The 26,609-nt window shown below is 52.0% G+C and overlaps 1 protein-coding gene across 4 annotated transcripts in view; it reads right to left on the reverse strand.

The window, feature by feature from the left end:
- Positions 1-1,863: 1,863 nt before the first annotated feature.
- MTMR4 (myotubularin related protein 4) overlaps positions 1,864-26,609 on the reverse strand; it is a 57,491-nt gene continuing 32,745 nt past the window's right edge. For all 4 annotated transcript variants that reach the window (XM_027668249.1, XM_027668252.1, XM_027668250.1 and 1 more), the window contains 16 exons: positions 25,195-25,311; positions 24,463-24,545; positions 24,152-24,318; positions 22,290-22,386; positions 16,575-16,688; positions 10,747-10,943; positions 10,434-10,562; positions 9,273-9,384; positions 8,637-8,832; positions 7,987-8,172; positions 7,038-7,208; positions 6,780-6,934; positions 5,284-6,457; positions 4,850-4,960; positions 4,513-4,601; positions 1,864-4,126 (listed from right to left, as the gene is read on the reverse strand). In XM_027668249.1, the coding sequence (XP_027524050.1) occupies positions 3,949-4,126; positions 4,513-4,601; positions 4,850-4,960; positions 5,284-6,457; positions 6,780-6,934; positions 7,038-7,208; positions 7,987-8,172; positions 8,637-8,832; positions 9,273-9,384; positions 10,434-10,562; positions 10,747-10,943; positions 16,575-16,688; positions 22,290-22,386; positions 24,152-24,318; positions 24,463-24,545; positions 25,195-25,311 (3,276 nt within the window). In that variant the 3' untranslated portion in view covers positions 1,864-3,948. The remainder of the gene's footprint in view (positions 4,127-4,512; positions 4,602-4,849; positions 4,961-5,283; positions 6,458-6,779; positions 6,935-7,037; positions 7,209-7,986; positions 8,173-8,636; positions 8,833-9,272; positions 9,385-10,433; positions 10,563-10,746; positions 10,944-16,574; positions 16,689-22,289; positions 22,387-24,151; positions 24,319-24,462; positions 24,546-25,194; positions 25,312-26,609) is intronic.

Consider the following 26,609-nt stretch of genomic DNA (forward strand, 5'->3'; position numbering starts at 1 on the left):
CAGTCCCCTCAGTACCCCAGTCCCCTCAGACCCCCCAGTCCCCTCAGATCCCCCAGTCCCCTCAGCCCCCATCAATCCCCCTCAGCCCCTGCCATCCCTCTCAGCTTCCCCAGTCCCCTCAGAGCCCCCAGACCCCTCAGTACCCCAGTTCCCTCAGCCCCTGCCATCCCTCTCAGTTCCCCCAGTCCCCTCAGCCCCCTCCAGTCTCTTCAGCTTCCCAAGTCCCCTCAGTTCTTGCCATCCCTTCAGCTTCCCTAGTCCCCTCAGCCCTCCCAGTCCCCTCAGCCCTCATCATCCCCCTCAGAATTCCCAGTCCCCTCAGTCCCTCTCAGTTCCTGCCATTCCCCTCAGCCCCCTCCTGCGTGGCCCTCGCAGGGTTCACAAGGCCACACATCACCTTCCTCTTCCTCTTCCTCTTCCTCTTCTTCCTCCACATCCCTGGCAGTTTTAACATTATCTGTTACCACACCTCATTAACCCCAACCAGCCCCAGCCTGACCTGGCTCCTCACTACACCTCAACGCTGTTTATTCTGCTCGCTGGCAGCTGAGATATCGTGGCACAATCACACGCAGCCCCGGTTGTTAATTCACTAGGAATTCCTGGCAGTTACTGCACGGATGGGGAAGGCTTTGATCTCCCTGTCTGTGCTGGGTTCAGACCCATTTCAGCACAGACATCCATTACCTCAGGTTGAACGTGTTGGCAATGATGGTTTTATGTTCAAGTGATAATTCTTCCCTCTGTGCTCAATAATCATGAGCGTCCAGCCTGACGTGACACCAGCCATGAGCGTCTCAGTAGCTTATTTATAACTTAATAAATGCTATTTATAAGTAATAAATGATTATTTATAGTTTAATCAGTGTGACTGTTTGAGGAGCAACGGCAAATGTTTCACATTGCTCCTCACGTTTCTAATACAAGGCCTTTAGGTACCACCTGTCTGACATGAACACCTGAGCTGAACTGTGGCAGTAGTTCACCAGGGATCTCCTTCTTTACATGGAGGACAGGCTTTCTAGGAGATTCTCTCCGGCTCCATCACAAATTACACCTGACCTGCAGCACCATCCAGCTGACAAAGCACAACAGTCCCATCCGCTGTCCAACCACACACCCACCTGGGAACAGGTGTGGGAAAAACATCAGTGAGGAGTGAGGGAATCATGGAATCCCAGAATGGTTTAGGTTGGAAGGGACCTTAAAGCCCATTTCATTCTAACCCCCTGTCATGGGCAGGGACACCTTCCACCAGCCCAGGTTGCTCCAAGCCCCGTCCAACCTGGCCTTGGACACTTCCAGGCATCCAGGGGCAGCCACAGCTTCTCTGGGCAACCTGTGCCAGGGCCTCCCCACCCTCCCAGGGAAGAATTCCTTCCCAATCTCCCATCTAACCCTGCCCTCTGGCAGTTTGAAGCCACTGCCCCTTGTCCTGTCCCTCCAGGCCCTTGTAAACAGTCTCTCTCCATCTTTCTTGTCAGCTCCCTTCTGGTGCTGGAAGGCCACAACAATCAGGTCATCCCAAAGCCTTCTCTTCTCCAGGCTGAACAATCCCAATTCTCTCAGGGTTTCCTCATAGGAGAGAATCCTGCCTAACATTTCTTCCTTAGAAAAGTAAAACCCCTCATGGAGTTGTTATAAGGGGTTGGTATCCTGGGAAGCTGCAGGTTTGTTTGGAAGAGAGCAGAAGTCCTCTAGCACAGGGTGCCTTGTGTCCTACCCATGATTCTGATCCTGAGAAGGGATATTAAGCCCCTAACACACCTTAATTAAGGGAAAAAGTAGTGAGTGACAGCCTGAAAACCACTGGGCAGACGGACAGACTTCTCACAGAGGAATGAAGGCCCCAAACACAGCAGCACTAATATAGAGATTTTATTTCGACTGTATTGAGTTGTACAGCACATTTTGTTTGTCACAATGCCATCGAACTGATTGGAGAGTTTTTGGCCAGCACATTGTGACGCTGAAAACTCACGAGAGCTAAAAGCAGTTTGGACTAATGGCCTGAACAGCAGGGCCAGGAGTACCTAGTTCTGGCTTCCTTATTGCTTGCAGTCATTCCAACACGTGCAAAACAGGAGCAAATCCAGTTTCTTCTGCCAGCCCAACGGTCACTCTTCCATGTCTGGCAATGACTGCAAGGTACAAGGCAGGGGAGAATCTGGAGCGAGGTGCCTTCTCTTCCCAAAGCCGTGCTGGTTGTTCCCAGTATGGAAAAGAAGCAGAGTCCAAGTAAGTACAGGGTCTTCGGAGGATGAGCTTCGCTCGCGCGTCGGGATTTACCAAACCAGAGGCTGACACGTCAAAGTGCAGGAAAGGGTCGTTATTCCATTCCCTCTGACGGAGATGACAAACCATTACCAAAAAATCTGGGAGGTCACAACAGTGTGAATTCCTTTGCCTTGCTAGCAGACCAATGTCCTCATACCAAGTCACATACCAAGGTATGAGGCTGTCACATACCAAGTCTCAGCTCATGAGGCGCACAATATACCGAAAAGAAAACCCACATTTCTGCGAAGAAATGCCCCGTTTTCAAACTCTTCTTCTTCACTAATATCCGCAGACGCCTTGCAGAGGAGGCAGGATGGATGTTCCCCGAGGGATCTAGGGATTACAAGCCCACTGAAGCCCACTTTCTAAACCTTTCTTCCTTTCTAAACCCAGTTCCTTGTCCTTAAGATGAGTTGGGATTCCTGCTCTCGAGTTTAAAGGAGAAGCAGAGAGGCAATTACAAGTTGGCAACTCTGAACTTTGACCACTGTACAGGAGACAAAAAAAGAAGTCAAATTCAAGAGGCATTTTAGGTAGCGCTGGGGCAAGTCAGAGAGATTGTTTCCACCACTGAACAGATGCCACACATCATGGTTATCACTGTAGCTTGGCTGTACATCCTAAAGTGAAAAGCACAGACCGTAGTGTCTACGTCAGCCAGTCCTTCCCCACCCCCGTTTTGGTATCGATGCTTCATTCTCCCTTCTTCGGGTTACATTAAGTGCACAGAAATATATAGCAGCATTTGGACTGAAACCCTCACATACACCAGACAGCACATTCCAGGAGGTAAAACAACACATTATGGCCTATACCCTCAAGGTATCAAGTTTTCAGGATAAAGAGCAGTAGGAAGTGGAGAGCTGAGGGCAGAAAAGGGGAGGAGGAGCAACACAGGAACACGAGTTCTGTTTCCATGCCAGGAGAGGATCAGGGTGCCATTCCTGTGTTAGCACCAGGCTGTGACACGACCGCAGACAAAGCAGACGGGCAGAGCAGAAGTGAAAAGCCAATCTCCCACCTCCCCACGGCGTGGGGGGCAGGGGCAAAGTCCAAAGTGCGCCCACCGATCCCAGCGGAGCCTGAAAACGGGCACGACCCGCTCGGCCCCTTCGCAGCCAGAATGAATTTCTCTTCAACGCCCGAGAGAAAATCAATTAGTGACGGCTGATGAGTCTTGTTCACCAAGCTGATCGCAAATCACACTCATGGAAAGAGAATCTACAGGTCTGCTCCAGGCTGAGGCCCTTCCGACGCCCGCGGGCCCGCCGGGAGCCTGCCCTCTTCCTTCTCGTACAGCAGCCTGCCTTTGGAGGGGGAGGTGGTTCTAAACATGCCTTTCTATTGCTTTGGGGAGACTTTGCACAGGCAAGAGCTGTGAAAACATTGCTTTCCAGCCCACAAAAGGAAGAGGCTGTGATCCCCTCTCAGCCCTAGGTCGTCAGGACTACGACGCACGGGCCCACCAGTTCGGAGTGGGGACACACCCCGTCCTCTCTGATCTGAGCTCCTCTGCTCCAGCCTGGCAGTGAGGCTGCTGCAGACAGTGCATTCGAGCTTGGTGTTCAAGTGTTGCACCAAAGGCCTTCACAGTTACCCTGGAGGCAGAGTCACCCTTCAAACCCACGAGAGAAAAGGCTGGGCTTAGACAGGTCCCTTGTCTGGCATTCAGCTGGAAGCTGTGGCGATGGGTTTCTTCAGCTGTTGGCTCATGAGCTCCCTGGCACGAGACACTTGGATGTTGTCATAACAGGAGTTACAAACGAGGACAGGGTCGTACAACTGCTGATCAGGGATGGGCAGCTTCAGATGGCAGCAATTAGCACAGAACACGTTCCCACAGTTCCTGTCAAGAAGCAAGAAAACCAGTGAGAAGAGAGCTGGGAACACCACAGCAGAACTTGCACAAAGGGCCCAGGTTGGGGTGAAGCACCAGCCTGGCTGAGGACTTATCAATGTGTTTCTTATACTGTGGTCTGCCATGCAAGCAAACTGCTAGAGCTGAGAGGCACTCATGGGCATTGCTGCCCAGGAGAGGGATCAAAGGCTTTGGAAAAACAGAAACAAGAACAATAACGAATGGAAATGTGCAGGGAATTGCTGAGGCCTGGCATAGTACAGATAGATCTAAAACCTTCTCCTGGGAGCTGGAGGGAACAGACAAGGCAGAGGGGCATTTTGTGGGCGCCAGGCTGAGGAGGGGAGCAGAGCCAGGGCGCTGGTGTTGTTTACCTGCAGTGGTGCCTCCGCTTGGCCAGCCAGAACTCACAGTCGCAGTGAAAGCAGTGCGAGGCCATGTGGTCCGGAACCCACCGCGTCACCTACGGAGACACCAGTCAGCTCCCAGTCTGGGACCCCCCAGCCACAGCTCTGCACAGCCTCAGGGTGGCTTTGGGCCACACCAGGCTGGCTCAGAGCGAGCCCACCCCACCAGACCCAGCAGCAGCAGAGGATGTGATATAGACCCAGGTGGCTGCTCTCTGCCTCACTCTGCTGCTGTACCCACCCCAGTCAGCTGCAAAGAAACATTCCCTCCCACTGCATCCCAGCTCCACAACGGGACACGTACCTCAGTCTCCTTCTTATCCACAGGCTCCCAGCTCGCTTCCGACAAACAGTCCTCACTGTGGTCAGAACAGAAATCCTCCGTGTCGCTGCCGTCCGACTCCTTCAAACATGTCTGCAAAACGAGACCAGGTCACTGACCCCATCCGCTCCAGGGCATTCCCTGCTCTGTGCTGGTGAGGGGCACCTGGGTGGCTCCAAAGTGCCCCAAATCAAGGGGTAAAGCATCCATGAGTGTGCAGGAGCTTGGCCCTCAAGCAGCAGAGATACCTCTGCGTGGCACAAGGACAGGGACAGGAAGGGAACAGGGTTGGAAGGGAAACACAGGAACAACCTCACCCACCCCCTCCCAAAGGGCTGTGGGTGGAGAGGGCACCGTGAGGGGGGCACAGGGACCCCCGCAGCGCCAGGGCCGGGGTGTGAGAGGCCAGTACTCACAAAGTCATCCTCGTAGTCCATGGGGGGCTCAGCCGGGGGGGCGCAGAAGTGGCGGATGTCCAGGCGCAGCTGCAGCTCCCGAACCTGCCGGCGCAGCTGCTCCACCTCCTGCTTGTAGCTGGCCTCGATCTGCCGCAGCCGGTGCTGGATCACGTCCGTGGGGAAGGGCAGCCCGTCGTCGTCCAGGTACAGAGGAGGCACAGGAGAGGGGCATTTTGGCGGCATGTGCTTGGGACCAGAGGTTTGTTTCAGGTGGCAGGGCAGCCACGAGCGGCTGGGCTTCCCGAAGTGTGTGCCCACGTGGCCGGTGCAGGCCGAGGGCTTCCCACCTTCCCTGGCAGGCCACGGGCCACTGAGGCACAGGCCCGGGGCCCGCAGGGGTTTGCTGCTCAACCTCTTGCTGCAGCAGCCATAGGAGAGGAGGTGTCTGGGGGCAGGCTCCCCATTGGGGAGCGATGTCACCATGCCTTGAAAACTGTCCCAGTTGGACCCCAGGAAGGAGAACTCGCTGCTTTGGCTCTGGGAGATGGGCTTACGCCATTGCTCCAGTGGGACCCTGCCCGGCCGGCCGGGCTCCTCGCAGGGCACGCTCCGCCCACCATCAGCTCTGCCCTTGTCTGCATCCGGGCAGGGGATGCCAGGAGCAGGGCCTGGGATGTCCTGGGAAGGGGCGCCTGGTGCCAGAGACTCCTGGCTGGGAATGTCTTGGTGGGTTGTGGTTCTCTTGCCAGCAGCCTTCAAAGGCTCCTGGGGACAGGTTTCTAACTGCTTTCCAGAACTGGTGGAAACCTTGTCAACATTTTCCTCTCCGGAATGATTTGGAGCTGGTCCCGTGCCATCCAGTTCTGCTGTGTGTGTTCCCTTTCCTGCCTCCACAGGGACACTGCTGGCTGGCAGAGCAGCCCTGCTGCCCGGCTGCCTGCTCTGCCCCTCCTGCTCAGCACAGCTGCTGCCTTGCAGGGGTGGGTTCTCCTCCTTCTCCTCCACCTGCCGTGCCTCTCCTGTGGCCACCACAGCACCGTCAGCCCCCTCAGTGGCAGCATGTCGGGCTTCCAGGCCCACCCGGACCTCCTGGCAGTGGTTGTTCAGGTTGGGATCACTGGATGTGCGGGTCAGTGGGCTGCTGGAGTCACAGGCTGAGAGCAGGTCATCCATAGATCGAGTCTTTGGTAATCTAGATCCCAAAAGCAAAGCAAATCTCACAACAAGCCCCCTGAAACTTCCCCGGTTTCAGTCAAATCTGAGATGAGGGAAGGGAGATGTTCCAAATAATTACAGCTTGTGGGCAGGGGCAGTGCAGCTGCATGAGCCAAAATGCACAATGCTGTCTGCCTTTGAGGTGCAGCAGGGAGCTGCACACCTCCTTCTCCAAGTGGCTGAGACACTGCTCTTGCTCCCACAGGGAACATGAGAATAGGTCAATGCGAGGAACTACAAGGAGGGAAAGAAGGTCTGCAGGTAGGCAGCAACCTGGGCCTGGAGCTTTAGGCTCTTACCTGTCCAAACACCTGCCGCTGAACTCCTGGCTCTGGGACCCAGGGGGCATGTAGATGTCCATGTCATCCTGCCCCAGAGGATGTGGTGAGGAGGCTGGGAGGTACACGGCTGTCCAGAGGTGCAGCGCGCGCACGTGGCACACGGGGTGGAGCACCTGCGACAACCCCACGGTCAGAGATGAGCGCCAAAGGAAACCCCTCCTGCCCCTCCCTGGTGCCTGGCAGGGGGAAAGGACCTGGGCCAGGAGTTCTACTGACCTGCTCAGACCCTGGCATGTAGAGAAGGTTGTGGAAGTTCTTGTTGCCAGCCCGCAGGAGGGACCACACGGAGCAGGTGCGCTTGTAGATGTTGTGCATCTCGCGCTCGCAGGGGCTGTTCCCCAGGAAGGTCCCGTAGAGGCAGGAATATGTGTGCTGCACCAGCTTCACCTGGGGTATGGAAGGGACAACATCAGGAAATGGGGGCTCCTGTCCACAGGGGACACGTCTCCCCCTCCTCTGGGATGGCTCGTGCACTGCCTACCCCATCGGTGACCCCACTGCTGTCCTTGCTTCCACACAAAGCAGGACAGGGACAGTACAGGGATCACCTGGATTGAAGTGAAAGCAACACTCAACTGACACCAAACCCATCCCTCTATAACCCTCACCTGCATTATTTGATAAGACTGAGATTAATTTTCTCCTAATGTATTTTTTTGAAACGTTTCAGACTTATACAGCTCTGAAACAGGCAAATCAAACCAGTGGTTTGATCAGTGCTGGCATTTGAATTCCCTGGAAAGGGACCTGAAGAAGGGATTCAGGGAAACCAGAGAATCTAAACCCTTTCCTATAAGCATGTTCATGGGGGAAGGGTTTTAAACTAAAAGAGGAGAGATTTAGATTAGATGTTAGGGACAAGTTGTCCCCTGTGAGGGTGGGGAGGCCCTGGCACAGGTTGCCTGGAGAAGCTGTGGCTGCCCCATCCCTGGAAGTGTCCAAGGCCAGTTTGGACAGGGCTTGGAACATGGTAAGGGGGTTGAAACAAGACAGTCTTTAGGACTCTTTCAACCCAAACCATTCTGGGATTCTGTGATCACTGCACAATTTCCTGAGTTCTGCAGATCTGTTTTCTTTCAACCCCAATACTGTTAAAACATCATGATCTTCCCCCTGCCTCTACTCACATCTGGGATAAAGACACAGTTGCATGTGTATTTCTTACCAAAAAAGCTTCATTAAATTCAAAGAGGCAGGGAAACTGCTTCAGAAGCTGATGAACAGCATCCAACCACTGGAGAAAAACTGGGCACTGCTCGTTCTGATCTTCCACCTTCTCCTGGTGCCCACAGCGATCCCCAAACTTGTGCCCGAAATCCAGCCAGTCTGACTCAACCAGCACCTGGAAACCCTGTGAGTAAAAGAAAACAACAACTGCAGAGACTTTGCTGAGGGCACATAGCAGGACAAGGCAAGGCCCATCCACCAGGAAACAGGATGGGGAAGGGCTGGGAAGGAGGCTGCAGCAGTGCTTGGTTTGGGAGCAAAGCTCCCTGAGTGTCAGAGGTTTCCAGACACAGACTCACAGCTGTTATTTCTGTCCAATAACCAGGTTGGAGAACTAAGAGAGGGAAGCAGCTGAACCTTGAGCACAAGATGTTATTTCCCACAGCACTTCCCCAGGCTGGGCAGAGCAGTGAGGAACAGTTCACCCATAACAGGCGGGAAGAGGACAGGGAAAACCCAACACCCACAACAGCAGCTCGGAAATGCCATTAAGCTTATTCCCAAATGTGATCCTTCTCCTTTCCAAGGAGACTCCGAGCCAAAAGCTGCCTCTGAACAGACATAAACTGCAGCAGAGCACAGTCCTACCTCCATGGTCCTGTAGTAAGGGTCCAGGAGAATCTTTGCCAGTGCCACAATCTGCGGGGTCCTGTCCCAGCCGTCGGAGCAGTGAACCAGCACCGGACGCCCTTCCCTGTCGACAGCACTGGAGACCAGCACTGCTGCCTTCAGCATCACAGACAGGTGCTGCAGCCACTTGGTGCTCTCCAGGGCTGAAAGCCAGCTGGAAGAGGAAAAAAAAAAGAAAAAAAAAAAAAGGTTGTTTAGTTCTCCTGTGAAAGAAAAAAAAAAATCAAATCTATGTTCAGTCCTTTTGGAATCCTCAGTGGAAATCAGTCTTTTCTAAAACATGTCCCAGAAGAGCCAGGCAGCCTGGGAACAAGGGTAAAGAATTCAGTGTCTAATCTAATTCTTCTAAAATACAGCCATCTTTTAGAAACCCTCAGGGGACACACGCAAACAAGTGGCACCAAGGCAGTGCTGCAATCCCTTCTGGATTAACGGATCAAAACGAGCAGCATTCAGGCACTGTGAGCACTTTCCTGTCCCTCCATTTTTGGACATAGAAACCTTGGATAGGAAAAAGCAGAGAGAAAGGAAGGGAAAACCTCTCAAGATATTGACAGATATGGCATCACAGTCAGCCTGAGAACAGTCACTTACTTGCTGGGGTCAGGCACCTGACTGCAGACAGCACGGAGATACTGGAAACTGTTCCGGATGGAGTGGATGTTGGCCATGCCCATGAACACGACTTCACAGTTTGGGTAATACTCTGACACGAGAGACAGGAACATTCAGAGAGAGCCACAGCAGTTACAGAATATTCTGAGTTGGAAGAGACCCACAAGGATCAGTCTCCAACTCTGCTGCCACCACAGCAACTGCCTCCACACCCTCAGTGCAGCCACCCCCTCACACACCATTTCTGGTCTTCAAGGAGTCACCAAGTTTGGGAAAGACCTCCAAGATCAAGTCCAAACATTCCCCTAGCACTGCCAAGGCCAAAACTAACCCATGTCCCCAAGTGCCACATCCACATGTCTGTTAAACCCCTCCAGGGATGGAGACTCCACCCTTGCCCTGGGCAGCTGTGCCAGGGCTGGACAACCCTTTCCATGAAGAAATCCTCCCAGTATCCAACCTTGGCACAACTTGAGGCTGTTCCCTCTCCTCCTGTCCCTTGTTCCCTGGGAGCAGAGCCCAACTCCCCCCCCCCCCGGCCCCCCCCCCCCGTCCAGGGGGTTGCAGAGCCAGAAGGCCCCCCCTGAGCCTCCTTTTCCCCAGGCTGAGCCCCCCCAGCTCCCTCAGCTGCTCCTGTTGCTCCAGCCCCTTCCCCAGCTCCACTCCCTTCCCTGGACACGCTCCAGCCCCTCAGTGTCTTTCTTGCAGTGAGGGACCCAGAACTGACCCCAGGATTTGAGGTGCCCCAGCAGTGCCAGCACAGGGGGACAGTCCCTGCCCTGGTCCTGCTGCCACACCATGGCTGGCACAGCCCAGGTGCCCTTGGCCTCCTGGCCACCTGGGCTCATGTTCTGCTGCTGTCAACCAGCACCTCCAGATCCTTTCCCAGCTTTCCAGCCCCTCTGTCCCAGGCCTGGAGTGTTCATGGGGTTGTTGTGACCCAAGTGCAGAAGAGGGAGCCTGGCCCTGTTGAACCTCCTACCGCTGGCCTCGACCCATTGATCCAGCCCTTCCAGATCCCTCTGCAGGAACACGATCCCAGAGGCCAGGTACCAAAACGCTGACCCGACCCCCAGCTGTGCTCTAGGAGCCACTGCAAGGCAGGTGCAAGAGGAAGGAGCTCTGGGATGTGCTCGGTACCTTCACACTCGCAGCCACCTCCCTTGGCTCTGTTGGCCACGGCCGCGGTGTAGGACCTGGCGTCCAGGATCAGCAGCTTCTGAGGAGTCCCCGCGTTCTCCACGCCCGAACACGCCGTCAGGGACGAGTCTGCTGGGACAGACACGGACTGAGCTCCCGGCACCTCCCGCCCTCCCACAGCCGCCACGAGCGATCCCAGGGTCACACGGCCTGACAGGGCCTGGAATGTCCACCCGGCCAAAGGCAGAGGTCACACTGGGAGCGGGACGGGGGTGCTGTAAGCCCTAATTCCCACATTCAGGGGCTGTCTCACCGAAGTCGGTGTCGCAGGCCTCGCTGCCGTCGCTGCTCCCGGCGTGTGGCGCGGCGCCGGCCGCCTTGGCGCCGGGGTTCAAGGCACAGGCTTTGGCAATGGATGTCACCAGGTACTCGTCGTCGGCGTTGCGCCAGCCCCACCAGCTGATCTCGGGCTGGCTGCACCGCGCGATCACCGCCCCGTTGCGCACGTGTCTGCGGGGGAAGGAGAGACTGAGGAACCCTCCGGAGAGGGAAGGGAAAACCCAGGAAATGTGTCCTGTGTACAGCCAGCACCTGAGCAACCTCCGGGCTGCAGCTGCTTTATCTGCCGCGCTGACTCCGAGGGGCAGAGGAGGGGCAGGCACTGAGCTCTGCTCTGGGGGGACCAGGGACAGCAGCCAGGGAATGGCTGGAGCTGTGTCAGGGCAGGCTCAGGTTGGATCTCAGCCAAAGGTTCTTCCCCCAGAGGCTGGTTGGGCACTGCCCAGGCTCCCCAGGGCAGTGGGCACAGCCCCAAGGCTGCCAGAGCTCAGGGAGGGTTTGGCTGATCCTCTGGGGCACAGGGGGTGACTCTTGGGGCTGGGCCTGTGCAGGGCTGAGGGTTGGACTCCAGGATCCTTGGGGGTCCCTCCCAGCTCAGCACATTCTGGGATTCTGTGTGACTCTTGCACCGAGTGCTGAAACAGGGCAGGGAATCTCAAATAACCATTATTCATGACTACAGCACTGACAGAGGCTAAACTAGCCTTGTATTTTTATTTAAAATAATACAGAATCATAGAATCATTACGGTTGGAAAAGACCTCTCAAGATCATCAAGTCCAACCTTCGACTTCTATTTATATATAGAAATATATACTTTAATCTATAAATATATCATATATAAAATATATATTATTGTAGCTAGATAGGTATTTATATATTAAACCAGAGAGAAGAACTTTAAATCATCATGGTTGTACTTTGGGAAAGTAATAACTATTCTACAGAATCACAGAATGTGCTGAGTTGGAAGGGACCCACAAGGATCAGAATCCAACCCTTAGCCCTGCACAGAACCATCCCTAAGAGTCACACCAGTCATTCCACAAGATTCCAGAATGGTTTGGGTTGGAAGGGACCTTAAAGACCATGTTCTTCCACTGCCCTGCTGTGGGCTGGGACACCTTCCACTTCATTTAATGCTGTTTTGCTCTCCCCTTCTCTTTTTCCTCCCTTAAATTATGGACTGGTTGTTAAACCATTTCACTTATCACCTGTATGTCGGAAAGATGAGCTCACTCAGCATCAGACTGGGGAGTTTCTGGGTGGAGGCCTGAGTTGGTGTTTATCAACAACCCCTAAATGTGAACCCTACCCTGGCTGTTGCTTATTGACGCCTCCCAGGAGGCCTGAAGCAGGAATACATTCATTTTTCACATGAACACACTGGTCAAGTCACCCACAAATGGCCTGGAAAGGGAAGGGACCATGAAGTGACAAAGTTGCTGGTGACAGAGAATGACCCAGGAGAGTCTGTGGCTGCCTGGAAAAAGTTGCAAATGCTCTCCCATGATAAAAACAGAGGCTGAAATTTAGTATTAATAAGTGAAGAATGTTTACAGATGATCAAAACATAACCCCAGCTATGACATGGAGCAGTTCAGTGCAAACCAGCAGCCAAATCCCAAAGGTTTGGAAGTCACTGGGGAGCTCTGAAAAAGCCTCATTGCTCAAGAGAAGCAGAAAGGTTAAGATTGTGGTACCAGGTTTTGGGAAAAAAATATGACAGAAAGTATCATGGCTTCACACCTTACCCAATCTTAAAATGACACAAATTTTTCACTAATCCATCTCAAAAAGGATCATGTCGTACTCAAACCTTCAGAGAAGGCAGAGGTACAGAAGAGCTTCACTTTAGGACCAACTGAAGTAGGAAACAACCACCCACCATGAGAGAAGGACAAGAATGGAAGAGAAGCATGAAGGGTCTAGAAAGATAAAAGAAGGTGAGTTTGGAAGATTAGTCTTGTTTTCCCCTGAGAGAAACAGAGGCAAGCACTGGAATGGTCATGCCATACCTTTCAGAAAAACAAGTATTTTTTGGACAATGAACGAAACAAAGAATGGACTCACTGCCACAGTGCAATGTGGAAGAACAAACTGTTCCAAAATACATTCCAAAATTCTTGGTGGTAGGTCCACCAAGTGACCATGACACACAGTCACCCATTCTCCTGAACGGGTGTAGGAAATCTAAGATCCCAGCTGCTCCAAAGATGCCCCAGGAAAGAATACCTGCATCCCTGTCCCATTTGTTACACTTTGCCGAGGTGCTACTCCTGGTGCCTGGTCCTTCCTGGAGATGGGATAAGGGACTGGACATCATCCTGCACCTCACACCTCACACCAACCGTGCTCAGCCCTGCCCACCCCTTCCTGCAGCACCTCTCTGAAGATCACAGAATCACACAGTCATGGAATGGTTTGGGTTGGAAGGGAACTTAAATATCATCCAGTTCCACCCCCTGCCATGGGCAGGGACACCTCCCACTATTCCAGGTTGCTCCAACCTGGCCTTGGACACTCCCAGGGATGGGGCAGCCACAGTTTCTCTGGGCAACCTGTGCCAGGGCCTCACCAGCCTCCCAGGGAACTATTTCTTCCCAAAATCCCATCTAACCCTGCCCTCTGTCAGTTCATGTAGTTTCCTTAATGACATCTCACAGATAATAGTGATGAAGACTTTAAACTTCCAAAGAAATAATATTCACATTTGGCCAAGCTGAAATACTATGGGGTCCTTTACTTTCGGTGCCATTTTGTTTTGCAAGGTGACTGGAGAGCAGTCACTCCCAGGAGATCTATTCCTGCCTTCAGGATCACTCAGGGATGGATAACACAGACAGCAGCAAAGGCTTTGTTTATAGTAGTAAATGAACCAGAGCCAAGGTGTGGACTTAAGCACCGGGCTGTGATCTCCAAGCCTGTTTGTGAGCCACCCACAGTCCCCAGCCTGTGCCAACCAGCACTTTCCCAGACAGCGCCTGAGCTCGTTTTGGGAAAGGCAGGTGCTGTGCCAGGGACTGCTCCCAGCAGGCTGTTTGGATGCAAGGACACTGTTTTGGGATGGAAGGCACAGGAGTGCAGCCATGTGGGGCAGCGGGATCCAGGCAATGCTGTGACAGAGCCAGAGTCGCGTGAAACTCGGAAAACGTCTCGGGAGCACAAACCTCTGAGCGCTCCAACAGCTGCTGGGGACTTTCAAGGGACACAGTGACCTGCCAAAAACACGAGGAAATGTGGCAGCACTGATGAGTGTGAAGCCACCAGCGAGCAGAAAGTACAGCAGGTGCCAGTGGAGGAACCAAAACCACAGCTGAGCTTGCCATGAGCTGCCCAGGACAGGGCAGCACCCACAGCCCGACTCTGCCTTCTCCTGCACATCTCCCCAGCATGAGCACAGCAAGCATTTCAGGGCTTTTCTTACTTGGGATTTTTGAGGAGGTTTTCCTCAAAGGAAAAAGCTCCTTTCTAGAAACTGGAATGGCAGAAGGTGTTGGAATGTTTTAACTTACGTGGAGCGAATTATTCTTCAGGGACTTCAGTTTAGTTTTAATGACTCAAGACCCTTTCAACATCCAAAGCTGGAGCATGAAGTGCCTTTGTAGTTTATCAGTTGAGCTTTTCCTCTCAGATTCATTCCAATCACAAGGCTAGAGCACATCTGATACTGTCAGCACATGCCATGTAAGCCACAACAATCATCCAGAACAGATTAATTAATATCTGGTTTAGTGGAAGGTGGCGGGGCGGTTGGAAGTAGATTATCTTTAAGGTACATTCCAAGCCCAACCATTCCATGAGTCTGTGATCTCCCAAGCCCTCTCTCTGTTATTTTCCCGCCATGGGAGTGCTCATCCACAACACAAAGAGCAGCTTGGCTTAAAACACAAGAAAGAGCCTGGAGAGAGTTTATTGAGCTGAGCTTAAAGGTTCCCAACTGAGCTGCGTGTGTGCAAGTGCTTCCATTTCCCAGATCTCTGGATTAAACTCCCATCTCTCTGTGACGTGATCTGAAATTCTGGCATGATCTGAAACTGTGGCATGATCTGAAACTGTGGCATGATCTGAAATTCTGACACCATCTGAGAGCCTGAGAGCGAGTGCCCAGCCACGGGCCTGCAGCAGTGCCCACTGTTCCACCCGCTGCCTCCCTGGCAGCCAGGGCACCACAGGCACAGGTGATGCCAAGTGTTGGGATCTCTCCTGCTGCCAAGGTCTCCTCAAGGTGGCTGTGCAGACAGAGCCATGCTGAGCAGAGGCTGCCATGCCGTGCCCGTCTGCCTCTGCACTCAGCTAAATAATTAATTGCATCCTCTGCCTTGATTTAGAAGTGGCCTGTGCCCAGAGGCTGCTGCATCTCTCCTGTGCATCTCACTGAGGGCTGAGATGGAGACTCAAATTTCTGCTCTGCTTAAATTGGACTTTTTCAAAGAAATCTAATGATGTGGAACCTTTGGTGACGTTTTACAGATGTGACTGTCACACAGTGAGCTCAGCCTTGCTCCCAAAAGCTCTTAGGTCCATCCAACAGTCCCTGGGATGCAGGATTCAGTCTCTCCTGAACTCCAAGTGAGGAGGAGGAGCTGAGTGTGAGGCTTTTCCTTTCTTCCCCTTCTACACAGCACAAGGCACTGCAGAAGCAGCCATGGCCCTCACAGACCCTCCTGGACAAAACACTTCAATCTTGAGGGCAAATGCTAAAAAAAGTGCAGGAAAATGCGAGACACATGCGGGCAAGCACTTGTCCCATCTTGTCACATCTCCTGTCAGCGTCTTCTAATCTGATCCCAGGCTGCAAAAGGTTGCAGCTCAGCCTGTAAATTACTGGGTACCATTACAGAGATATAAAGCAAGGAACAAAATAATTGTTGGAGTAGGAAAAAGACACGGCTTTGCCCTCGGGTGGGGAGGCACACTGGGACAGGCTCCAGAGCCAGGCCATTTTTAGCAAAAGGAATCACAAATACAATTAAGTTCTTAGCTGACTTGGCTCCAAGGAGGGACAGGCTCCCTGAGATAAGCTCTGCTCATTCTTACTCTACTGCACAGCTGAGTTCTAGAAGCAACACACGGTGTTTTGCCAGCATTTACCAAGCCATGAAACGTGAAGATGCAGAGTTAAGGCATCTGTAAATTCACTGGGCTTGCTTCCTGACTTTTGTACTTTCCTTTGCTGTGCAGCTGTGATATTTTAAAGTTTTTTTCTACTGGGATTTGGTGACTGCTAACACAGAGTCTAAGGCTAGAGATCATAATGTACATTTTACACCAGGCACAACTGGTTGGGTGCACCTTCAAACCTGGCTGGCTTCAAACACATCAGTCTCCAGGAGACAAGTTAGGGAGAGACCACTCCCTACCCTGCAAAGCTCTGCTCCATTCGCCTGGCCTCCTACATCCCACTCTATGGATTATTTCTGGAAGGCTGGCCAGGGAATATTTCACAGAATCATGAAATATCCTGAGCTGGGAGGGACCCACAAGGATCATCCAGTGCAACTCCTGGTCCTTCTCAGGACACTCCAACAATCCCACCCTGCCCCTGAGAGCACTGTCCAAACCCTCCCTGAGCTCTGGCAGCCTTGGGGCTGTGCCCACTGCCCTGGGGAGGCTGGTCAGTGCCCAACCAGCCTCTGGGGGAAGAACCTTTTCCTCCCATTCTCAGGTGGGAGGCAAAAGGAACGCCCAGCTCTCGCTGTCACCCCTTGCTCCTCAGCCCTGTGGAGCTCACCTGGCTGCCCAACCCTGTGCAGGACCACGTGGGTTTGGGGGAGAGCCCAGCTTTGGGTTTGTATTTACCTGTAAACCACCACAGGGATCCTTTTCCATGACCTGAATGAAGCCACGTTCTCCAGCTCCTTATCAGTGATCCAGACGGGGACCAGCAGCTTCTGGGGATAACTGGAACAAAGCCTGGAAAAAAAGAAAGCACAAAGGCAAGATGAGGACTGGGCAGTCAAAAATCTAACCCAGAGCAGCTCACACTTCTCCAAACTCAACATGCAGGACTTTGGCTCTTCATCTCTGTCTCAGTACAGCCTCAACATGGAAAAAGTGACCCAAAAAGTGCTGTGAGGAACTGAGACAACTTCTTCTCATCTCAGGCCTCACCTCCAGGCCCATACTAAGTATCCCAGTACTTCCCAAGGGTGCCTTTGGAACATCCTCTGGATTGAAGAATGTGGGTTCAGAAGGGTTTAGTGGAACAGTCAGTAATTTCTGTGGGGCTTTGGTTTTCTTGCAGCAGGTGCAAACCCGGGTACACACAGAGCTTCTGGTAAATGATGACCTGCAGAACCCAGGTCACCTTGACACATTTCTCTGTGAGGAAGACACAGCTCTGCCCAGAAAGATGGCAATGGGGACTGGGTGTATGCAAATAAAATGACAGGAGGGAGATCTAAATAATACCTTGTCTGGTGGGGTGCCAGAAATCAGATTCCTAATAGGCAACTGAACATGTACCAGCAGTGAGAGGAGAACAGAGAGAGAGAAGAGAGCACTGCCAGAGGGCAGGGTTAGATGGGATATTGGGAAGGAATTCTTCCCTCTGAGGGTGGGGAGGCCCTGGCACAGGTTGCCCAGAGAAGCTGTGGCTGCCCCAGCCCTGGAAGTGTCCAAGGCCAGGTTGGAACAGTCTGGTCTAGTGGAAGGTGTCCCTGCCCATGGCGCAGGGTGGGATGAGATGAGCATTAAGGTCCCTTCCAACCCAAACCATTCTGGGATTCCATGAAGCACACACAAAATTCCTGGAGTGCAGGGGGAGCTTCCTGGCTCCTGCAGCTCCTGCCCTGCCCCTGGTGCTCACAGCACAGGCTGAGGGCAGGCTCAGACACAGCAGTGCCTGGAAGCTGGACCAGCTGAGCCCCCACGGCCCAGGCTGACACAGGTGGGTACATGGCAAGGAACATCAAAGAGCAGCTCCAGCTCTAGGCTATAACCCACATCATTTAGCAGGAATGTTTCAGGGCAGGTTGAGAGCAAGGTGAAAGAGGTGAAAATATCCAGTCAGCAAGCTCCAGAGGGTGAGCTGGTGTTCCTGAGCCCAGGATATCCCAGCTGATGGCAAAAGGCATGATATACTATTAATTAGTTTGTGATGCTAGTGGAGAACTGCCTGCCACAGTGCAAAAAGGCACTTCAGTGTCTAGACAGCTCCTCTGAGAGCCCCAGGCAGAAAGCAAGGCTGGGTAAGGGATAAAAACAACAGGGTGAGGAATCCAGGAAGCAAAATTAAAGCTGTCAGGTAAGAAGGTGAAGAGCAGGACGTCTGTGGTAGGATGTCTAGGCTTGGACATCTCTGAAATGCCTCAGATTCCATGTGTAAAGTTGGACAGGAAATTAAAGAAGCACTGGAGCGTGACTGAGGATGCAGGAATGTGGAAAGGGATAGCACCTGGTGAGGTCTGGAGGAACTTTTGGAATAGATGAGTCTATACAAAAATGGGCTTCACTGAAATGCAAACAGAATCAGTGCCCTGGCACCTCAAATGAAACATTAAGGGTGGTGTGTTACACTACAAACTGGGGAGAGGCAGGCCAGGAGAGGCTCAGGAGCATTCCAAGAGTTAAGGCACTAAAACTTGGGAAAACAGTAAGACAGAAATCAATAAAATTCAGGTAATGAAACAGGACTGCCTTAAGAAGTTAAGCCAAATTTAAGCAGGGTGTATAGAAACAGGCAATGAGGTCAACACAAGTAGACGTGTCTCTAGGTTAGAATTCCCAAAAAATACCACAGAGGAAGTGAAAAGCCAGGATAAATAACTATGCTGGCTTAACAGCACCTTATAAACTTGATACAAGGAAGAAAATTAGTGGCACCCTAAATTTCAGAGTACAAGCTTTGCACGGGCTGAGCTTGTGAACACGGTGTGGGCATGTGCCAGGGAAATGTGAGGGTGAAAGTGTGAGGCTCAGAGCTACCAGCATCCTCCAGAGTGTGCATGGATCAAATCCCAAGCCTAAACAGAAACAGGGCAGCACTGAGGCTACACTACCAATCCCTGGAGTGACAGGAATGACATCCAGAGATTCCTGTGGGAGACTTGTGTTGCTCCCACACAGAACACACAAGTGTCAAGACAGCGTCCGAGACAAAGGCGACATTCTCGGACACGACCAGGTGCCTCCTGGTGCTCCCAGACAAATTATACAGAAGTCCCTGACTCTCTTATTTTGGGCCTAAGCTGCTGCAAAGCAGAATAACTGAAAAATCACTTTGTCACAGCATTTATCACTCAGTAGGTTTAACAATACTTTCAGAGGGGATAATGACCCCGTGACGGTAACAATGAAAAGGGTGAGGGGGGAGCTGACAGATATGATGGTTATTTAAACATTGAAGCATAGGATTGTTTAGGTTGGAAAAGACCTCCAAGATTAACAAGTCCAACCACCAAACCAGCACCAACACCATGTTCACCACTAATCCATGTCCTCAAGTGCCACATCCATACATTTTTCGAACATTTCCAGGGATGGGGAGTTTACTACCTCCCTGGGCAGCCTGTTCCAGTGCTTGACAGTCCTTTCCATGAAGAAATTTCCCCCACTATCCAACCTAAACCTCCCCTGGTGCAACTTCAGGCTGTTTCCTCTTGTCCTGTCCCTTGTTCCCAGGGAACAGAGCCCGACTCCCCCCGGTTCCTCCCTCCTGTCAGGGAGCTATAGAGAGTGAGAAGGTCCCCCCTGAGCCTCCTTTTCTCCAGGTTGAGCCCTCCCAGCTCCTTCTCCTCCTCAGACTCGTGCTCCAGAGCCATTTTTCAGCACAGAGGGAGCCCTAAAGGGAACCCCTTGTGGGGGGGTGGCCTGGAACACTCTGGGACCACACTGAGCCCGACCACTGAGGGAAACATCCTTGGAACTGTGAGGTTTGATGGCAGAAAAAGGGCTGGAACAACACAGCCACATAAATTGGCACCTGTAGACAAGGAGCATCTTCTGACCACAAAGGTGGTGAGAGAAATCACAGAATCATGGAATATCCTGAGTTGGAAGGGACCCACAAGGATGGAATCCAACTCCTGGCCCTGCACAGGGCACCCCAATAATCCCACCGTGTGCCTCAGAGCCTTGTCTGAGCTCTTCCTTCACACATGTTTATCACTAACAGCCCTCACAGACTCATTGTTCACATGCTCCTACAACAAATCCAATCAAGGACACTAATTATCCCATTTCCAATGGTATGGACAGTATTAAAATCTATAGAGAATTGTAACAAAATAAGACAAAATATTAATTAAGAGCAGTCCCAGAAACAAGCAGGAAACACTAGCTGGGTAAAGCAGCAACACGGAATTCCAGGCAGCTTTTTCCTCATAAAGTCAAAAACAAACAGAAGCACCACTGTAAAAAGATGGAACCTGAAAACAAGCATCAACAGTGGAGGAAAAGTGGATTTTTTTTTTTTTCCCTTTTTGAAGGAACTACGTGTGTACCAAACCCACCTAAGGCTGCCATGAAACAACTCCTCCCTTGGACAGCCTGGGTGCACCAGATGGGCAATGCTGGAGTGATCCCATTTCCCTGGGTGTACAGATCCCTGGAGATGTGGGAGCCAGGGAGAGCCCGTGTAATAATTTTATTATCACTTTACACTTTTATCAGGGCCGAAGGAGTGGTTGTTGTAAGCTTGTACTGCTCTCATTTTATGATGGCTGTCTCCAGGAAGAAGATAATAGTTCCCAGATAAGGACATCTCGGAACAGACTTGAAAGACAAGGAACAAAGCCATTCCCTTGGAGTATCCTGTCTTTAACAACACTGTTTTGCCAATGCAGGGAAATAAAAGATAAAAGGACTATAAACAGTTAAAAAGTAACCTGATCCTTGTGAATAGAGGCAGGTGGTTATGATCAAAAGCCAAGGCAGGATTTAAAGACACACTCCCCCAGCAGCAAGAGAGAACTGGTTTGAGTTGCACAAGGCAATTACACCACCCTCGAGATCCCAGGATGTCTGCAGGAAGCTGGGACCTGCCAGCATCCCCAGGGAGGAACTCAGGCAGGTGGAGGGAAGCAAAGCCAGGCTTGCTGAGGTTTGTTTCAAAGTCCTTTCTTCCCTGGTTGGGTTGGAAATCAAACACCTGCCTTCAGAGAAGTTGGTAATGGCTGTGGATTACTGGCCAGGAAGTGAGGCACAGATGGTAAATGGAAGCTGAGCTTTCTGAAATGGTCAGAGGGAACCACACCCCAAAATTTAACAGGGGAGAAAGCCTGACTGCTCTCAAAGACATGCAGAGCTTCTGCATGTACCCCCCAGGGCAGGGACCCTCCAAAACCAAGCAGTTCAGGATAACAAGTTTTATTTGACATCCTTGGAGAAACTGCATAAATGCAAAGTCATGTGGACAGTTCCAAAGCAATGATGTGGTCAGTGGGGACAAAGGGGAAACTGTAAATCACCCCCCAAATCTCTGCATTCTTAAGGAAGAGAGAAACAGGCAGCAGACTGCAAAACTCCACCAGCATTTCCCCAGTCCAGTGTCTCCAAGGTACTCCCAAAGAAACCAGTGTCCTGGAACTGTCCAGTCCACAGTTGATAGGGATGCCTTTCCTGGCTGAGGGCTGAAAGACTGAGGGATAGCAGTGATTTCAAGGAAAGGATTATAGGGAATGCACAAATGAATATGTCCATCAAAGCTTAATAAAATCCTGCTGGCTTAATGCCACCTGCTGCAAAGAGAGGAGCAGTGCTTCTCCAAGAGTCCTGGGCTCCCCCAGGAGTAGAAAACCAGCTGCAAACACTGATGTGCTGGTGGGAAAGACCTTCTAGAGATCCCCACTCCAACTCCCTGCTCACCTGCAACAGTGAGATGGGAAACACCTTAATGATGGAGAAACCCCTCTCCCTGGGGATCTGCCCCAGCCCAGCACCACGTCCTGGGGAATGGCTTTTTTTTCCTCTCATGTCCATTCCGAGCCTCCCAATCTGCACTTTGTGGCTGTTGGCCCTTGCTCTGTCACGTGCCTCCCTGTCAGGAGGGTTTCAGTCCATCCCCTCTGTGAATGCCCCCCCTCTGTGAATGCCCCCCCCAGCTTCTCCTGCTCCGACTGAAGGAGCCTTGCTCATTCCCAGGCTCCCCAGCATCCCAACAGCTCTCCACTGGCTCAGTCCCAGCTCCTCACAAAGCTGAACAGCTGCCCCAGTGTATGAAAACCGTTTGTCATGTCAGACAACAACTGACCAGAAAGAAACCCACGATGGACGGATCCTCCAAACTCCCAAATGTCTTCCAGGAGGAATTAGAGCCCCATCATTATAAACCACCTGAGTCAGCAATTACCCTCTCTGCCAGCTCTGACATTTGGGCTGTATTCCTTCTGCAATTCCACGATGTGAAAGGCGGAAAGAAAAGGGATGTGGCTCAGACACTGAACTGCCTGAGGGTTGTTGAGGCCAGGAAGGAGGATTAGCTGGAGTTTGACTCACCCACCGCTCTGTGCAAGGATGAGGAAGGGAAAGCAAGGGAAGAGGAGAGTGGGGAGAGCCTGGTGGTGAAACACTCACTTGTAATTGTTGTTGATGTCAGAGACGCGCCAGACGTTCTGCAAGTCAAAGCCCATCCTCACCAGCTCCATCTCAAAGCGGTACCTCACGTGGTCTCCTGGAGAGCAGAGCACAGGGACTTACTGACAGCACCGAGGGCAACTATTCCAGGCTGGAGAGAATCCCACACTGCTTTGGGTTGGGAGGGACACTAAAGATCACACAGTTCCAACCACCGGCTGTGAACAGGGACACCTTCCACCAGCCCAGGTTGCTCCAACCTGGCCTTGGACATTTCCAGGGATGGGGCAGTCACAGCTTCTCTGGGCAACCTGTGCCAGGGCCTCCCCCCGCACCCTGATTAAAGAATTTCTTCCCAATATCCCTCTGGCAGTTTAAAACCACTCCCCCTTGTCTCGTCACTCTCTGCCAACACAAAAAGTCCCTCTCCTCCTGTTATAAGCCCCTTTAGCCACTGGAAGGGGCTCTAAGGTCACCCCTTCTCTAGGCTAAACACCCCCAGCTCTCCCAGCCTGTCTCCAGAGCAGAGGGGCTCCAGCTCTCAGAGCACATCCATGGCAAGGAGAAGCTCCAGGGCAGCTGGATGGCAGCAGGGACGGTGCTTCAGAAGCCAAAAAGACTTGTCCCTCAGAGGGGTTCCTCTGTTTATTTTGTCAAGTCAGATCACTTTTCATCTCAGAGCACAGAGCAGGATGGAAACAGCCTCCCCATGTCACTGAGGGAGTGTGGGGAGTTAATTTAATCCACTTTTGCCCTTCTGCCAGTGACAGCTTCCAAAGTGGATGTTGGGAACCCCACAGCAAGGAGTACTGAGCACCCACCCCAGGCAGTTCCTTCCTCCAGACTGCTCTCAGACGCTGACTCAGGGTTTGCTCTCTTATTTTTAGCCTCACCTCACGAATTCTGGATGCCTTTGTTGCTCCAGCGTCAAATCTTGCTAATAAATAAATACTGCAAAGCTCTTTGCCTCAGTCATATCCTGCAGCAACAACTTCCACAGGTGAGTTTATTTATACTTGAGAATACTACTTTCCCTAAAGGAAAGACAGCAAATATCTCCCAATTGCTGGTGTTTGGGGCATGATAAGGACACAGAATTTACCTTTTCTCTACCAGCTTCTCTTCGGTATCTCTTTCAGCTCTACTATTGAACCTCATCCCTCTATCCCAGCCTCTGTTTGGACATTTCACTCAGGCTACTGCTGCTCTCCTGTAGGATCAGCATGTTTTTTTAAGCCTAAAACCAGGTTTCTCACTCATTTCAATCCCTTTTTGAACAGTTTAATCATGAATAAGACAAAGCAGCTGCAAGGGAACCTTGTGTTCCCAGAGAAGGGAAACTCCCAAGCCACACGAGGGCACCAGCACAGCTCTGGTGTTCTCTTTATGGATTCGAGGATTTGATTTGTGCCTGTGTAAGGACAAACCAGAGCTCTCCACAGACCTGATCTTGGGAATGTCACAGCATTTCTGGGTGTTGGAGAAGAGATGCAGATGGGCTCATATTAATTAGGCTGCCTCAAAGCTGATGATGTTTACAGGACTGCCTGAGCTCTCAATCATCATGGTGAGAGTGCTAAAGTATGGGATGTTTTCTTCCTTCACAAGGAGAAAGGGAAAAGCTGCTTCTGTGGTGCTGGCTCAGAATGTTCCTTATTATATTTATAACTGTAATTCTTTTTACTGTGCTTGTTCTCCTGCAGCACCCAGCCATCAGCTGGACTCAGGATGAGCCAGCAAGGTGAATTTGGGCTATGGTTGCAGCAGAGCACAAGACACAGCCAGACAGGGTTTATGAACAGCTAAATTGCACTGCAGTGCTCCTGGGCAGAGGAGCAGGAAGGGGACAGGGAGGAGCTCACCGGGACGGCACAGATGTGCATGTTGATCCTCCTCATCCACGCAGACTCCCAAGCACCAGGCGTGGTAGGCAAATGCAAAGAGGTCCTCAGGCTTGGCAGGGCGGGCGATGGCTCGGGTCAGCCTCTTCAGCCACTCCTGGCACTGCTTGAAGGTGGAAAAATGGCACCTGCGAGCACAAAGGCAAATCAGCCTCAGTGGGGACATTCATCCGTGGCCATGGACAGCTCAATTCCCACGGCAGCACAGAGGGAGACACCAGAGCTGGTCAGGGCCTGCAGCAGCACCCACCCCACAGCAACACAGCAGGCACCTGATCACTTTGGAGTCCTTGCAGACGATGTGAAGCTGGAACATATCCCGACACTCCACGCTTTCCATCATCCTCAAAGGCACCTGTGGGGGAGGGACAGATGTAGGGCCTGACAAGGCACAGCACGACAGCAGCCCCAGCAGCCCTGCCCGCGGGCCCCTCACGCTCAGTCACGGCTCCAGCAGCAATCACGAGCTGCCACCGGGAACCACAAACCCACTCCCAGGGCTCTGGAGCTTCATGACTCAGCGTGCAGCTCCTTCCACAATCACTGTTCTGATTCCTGCTCTGTCCCTGGGTAATCTCCCACCGGGGGCCAGTTACTGACTCAAGCACTCCCAACCAAACACAGGTAACTGAGCCAAACAGCAGCTGCAGTAAGAGGTGGCAAGTCGAGACAGTGAGAGAAAGCCTCAGGCTCCCACTGTCTGACTCTGGGTTGGTGAGAAGTCTCATTAAAACTGGCCTGCAAGAGACCTCAACAGCCTTAAACCACCAAGGTTAAAGCTTGAATTTAAAGACAACAGCAAAGGAAAGGCCTAATTAGTATCCAAAAGAAAACCCCATCCTCACGCCTCAGTACAGCAGCAGAACAGCAACTGCATGCCCAGAGGCAGCATCAGGCCTGGCATCCTTTGAGAAGCACCTTCCCATGCCACAGCCCCCCGAAAAGGGTTATTCCCACCCCTCCCCACACTGAAACCACGCGAGCGGTGCCGGATCCAGACTCACGTTGATCACGGAATCCTTGAATTTGATGTGCAGGCGGTAGTTGGAGATGGCGATCACGGCGTCGTTGGCATGGCCCAGGTACTCCACCCCCTCACCCTGCAACACAGTGAATGGCACCTGCAAGGGAGACAGCGCTGGGTCAGCACCCACACACAGGCAGCACGTACCCCAGCCACAGAAAAGGAGATCCTTGTGCACTGGAATTCCCAGAGCCGCTCTTCCCACTGCCTCTGCAGTGCATCTCCCATGGGAAACCATTCCCAGCAATGTGCTGCTCGTGCCCTGAGAGCTGACAACAGCATGGAACAGCACTGGACCCACTGCCCAGCCCCACACGTGGATCTGCTTCCCAAGGATGTCTCCAGAGCACCTCCTGAAGGATCATGCTTATGGAGGAGAGGTGTGAGCACACACTCTGCACACCTGGCAGTGAGGGTGTGCAATGGGGCAGAGGGATCCATGATCCCTGCTCTTAGGAGAGGGCAAACCAGCCCTGGGACAGGGGGCAGCACTGGAAGGGGCTGCCCAGGGAGGTGGTGGAGTCCCCATCCCTGGAGGTGTCCAAGGAAGGACTTGACGTGGCACTGGGGACAAAGTTGGGGGTCAGGCACAGGATCTGATGATCTTGGAGGGCTTTTCCAACCTTAACAATTCTGTGATGGATCAGAATTCCCTGTCCCAGGGCAGTGTCACCTTTGTGATCCTGCACCATTTAAATGGTCATCACTGCAAGACTCATCACCACTTACCATCCAGGTAAGCAAATGAACCAAAGTTGTGCCCAGTTTCTGCTAACCAGGCAGGGGGAATCTCCCTGTATAGTTATTTGTATGACTGAGGAAGCTTGTCCTGGTTAATCCACAACAAAGCTAAAGTCACCTGAATTCAATTTTTTTAGTGTTAAATATCTAGTTAATCAAGTGTCTCTGTGTCCCTCCCCATCAGTCTGGACATGCCATAGCTATTTTTAAAACGTGGGATCCTGGCAGACAGTCAAGTTTGACTTTTCTTATATTAAAAAAAAAGAAGGCAGAACAGCCTAAAATCCACCAGGCCCCTTTGTCCTTAGCTAATCAGGCTCCTCCTGTTCCCTGAATGCCACCTACACCAGGTGATGTCGGCAACCAATTATGCAAAAAATGTCACGATGATTTATCATTTCAGCCAGAGCTGGAACCTGCCAGACAGGGCGGCTGATGGCACAATTCATTACACTGTAATTAGTGCAAGTCAGACCACCTTCTCTTTATTTCTAACTTGTTTCTAAGGCTTGTGTTGCCTAAAAACCTGAATTTCCTGGATTTCAGACTTCAAGTGACAACTGTACAAACAACTTCTCCTTTCTTTGTACAAAAATAACCACCTTAGACTGGCATGTGTCCGAACACCCTTTAAAAGTATTAATTATTTGCCAT

This window comes from Corapipo altera, unplaced genomic scaffold (genome assembly GCF_003945725.1).
Source record: "Corapipo altera isolate COAL_440 unplaced genomic scaffold, ASM394572v1 216, whole genome shotgun sequence".
Classification (NCBI taxonomy): domain Eukaryota; kingdom Metazoa; phylum Chordata; class Aves; order Passeriformes; family Pipridae; genus Corapipo; species Corapipo altera.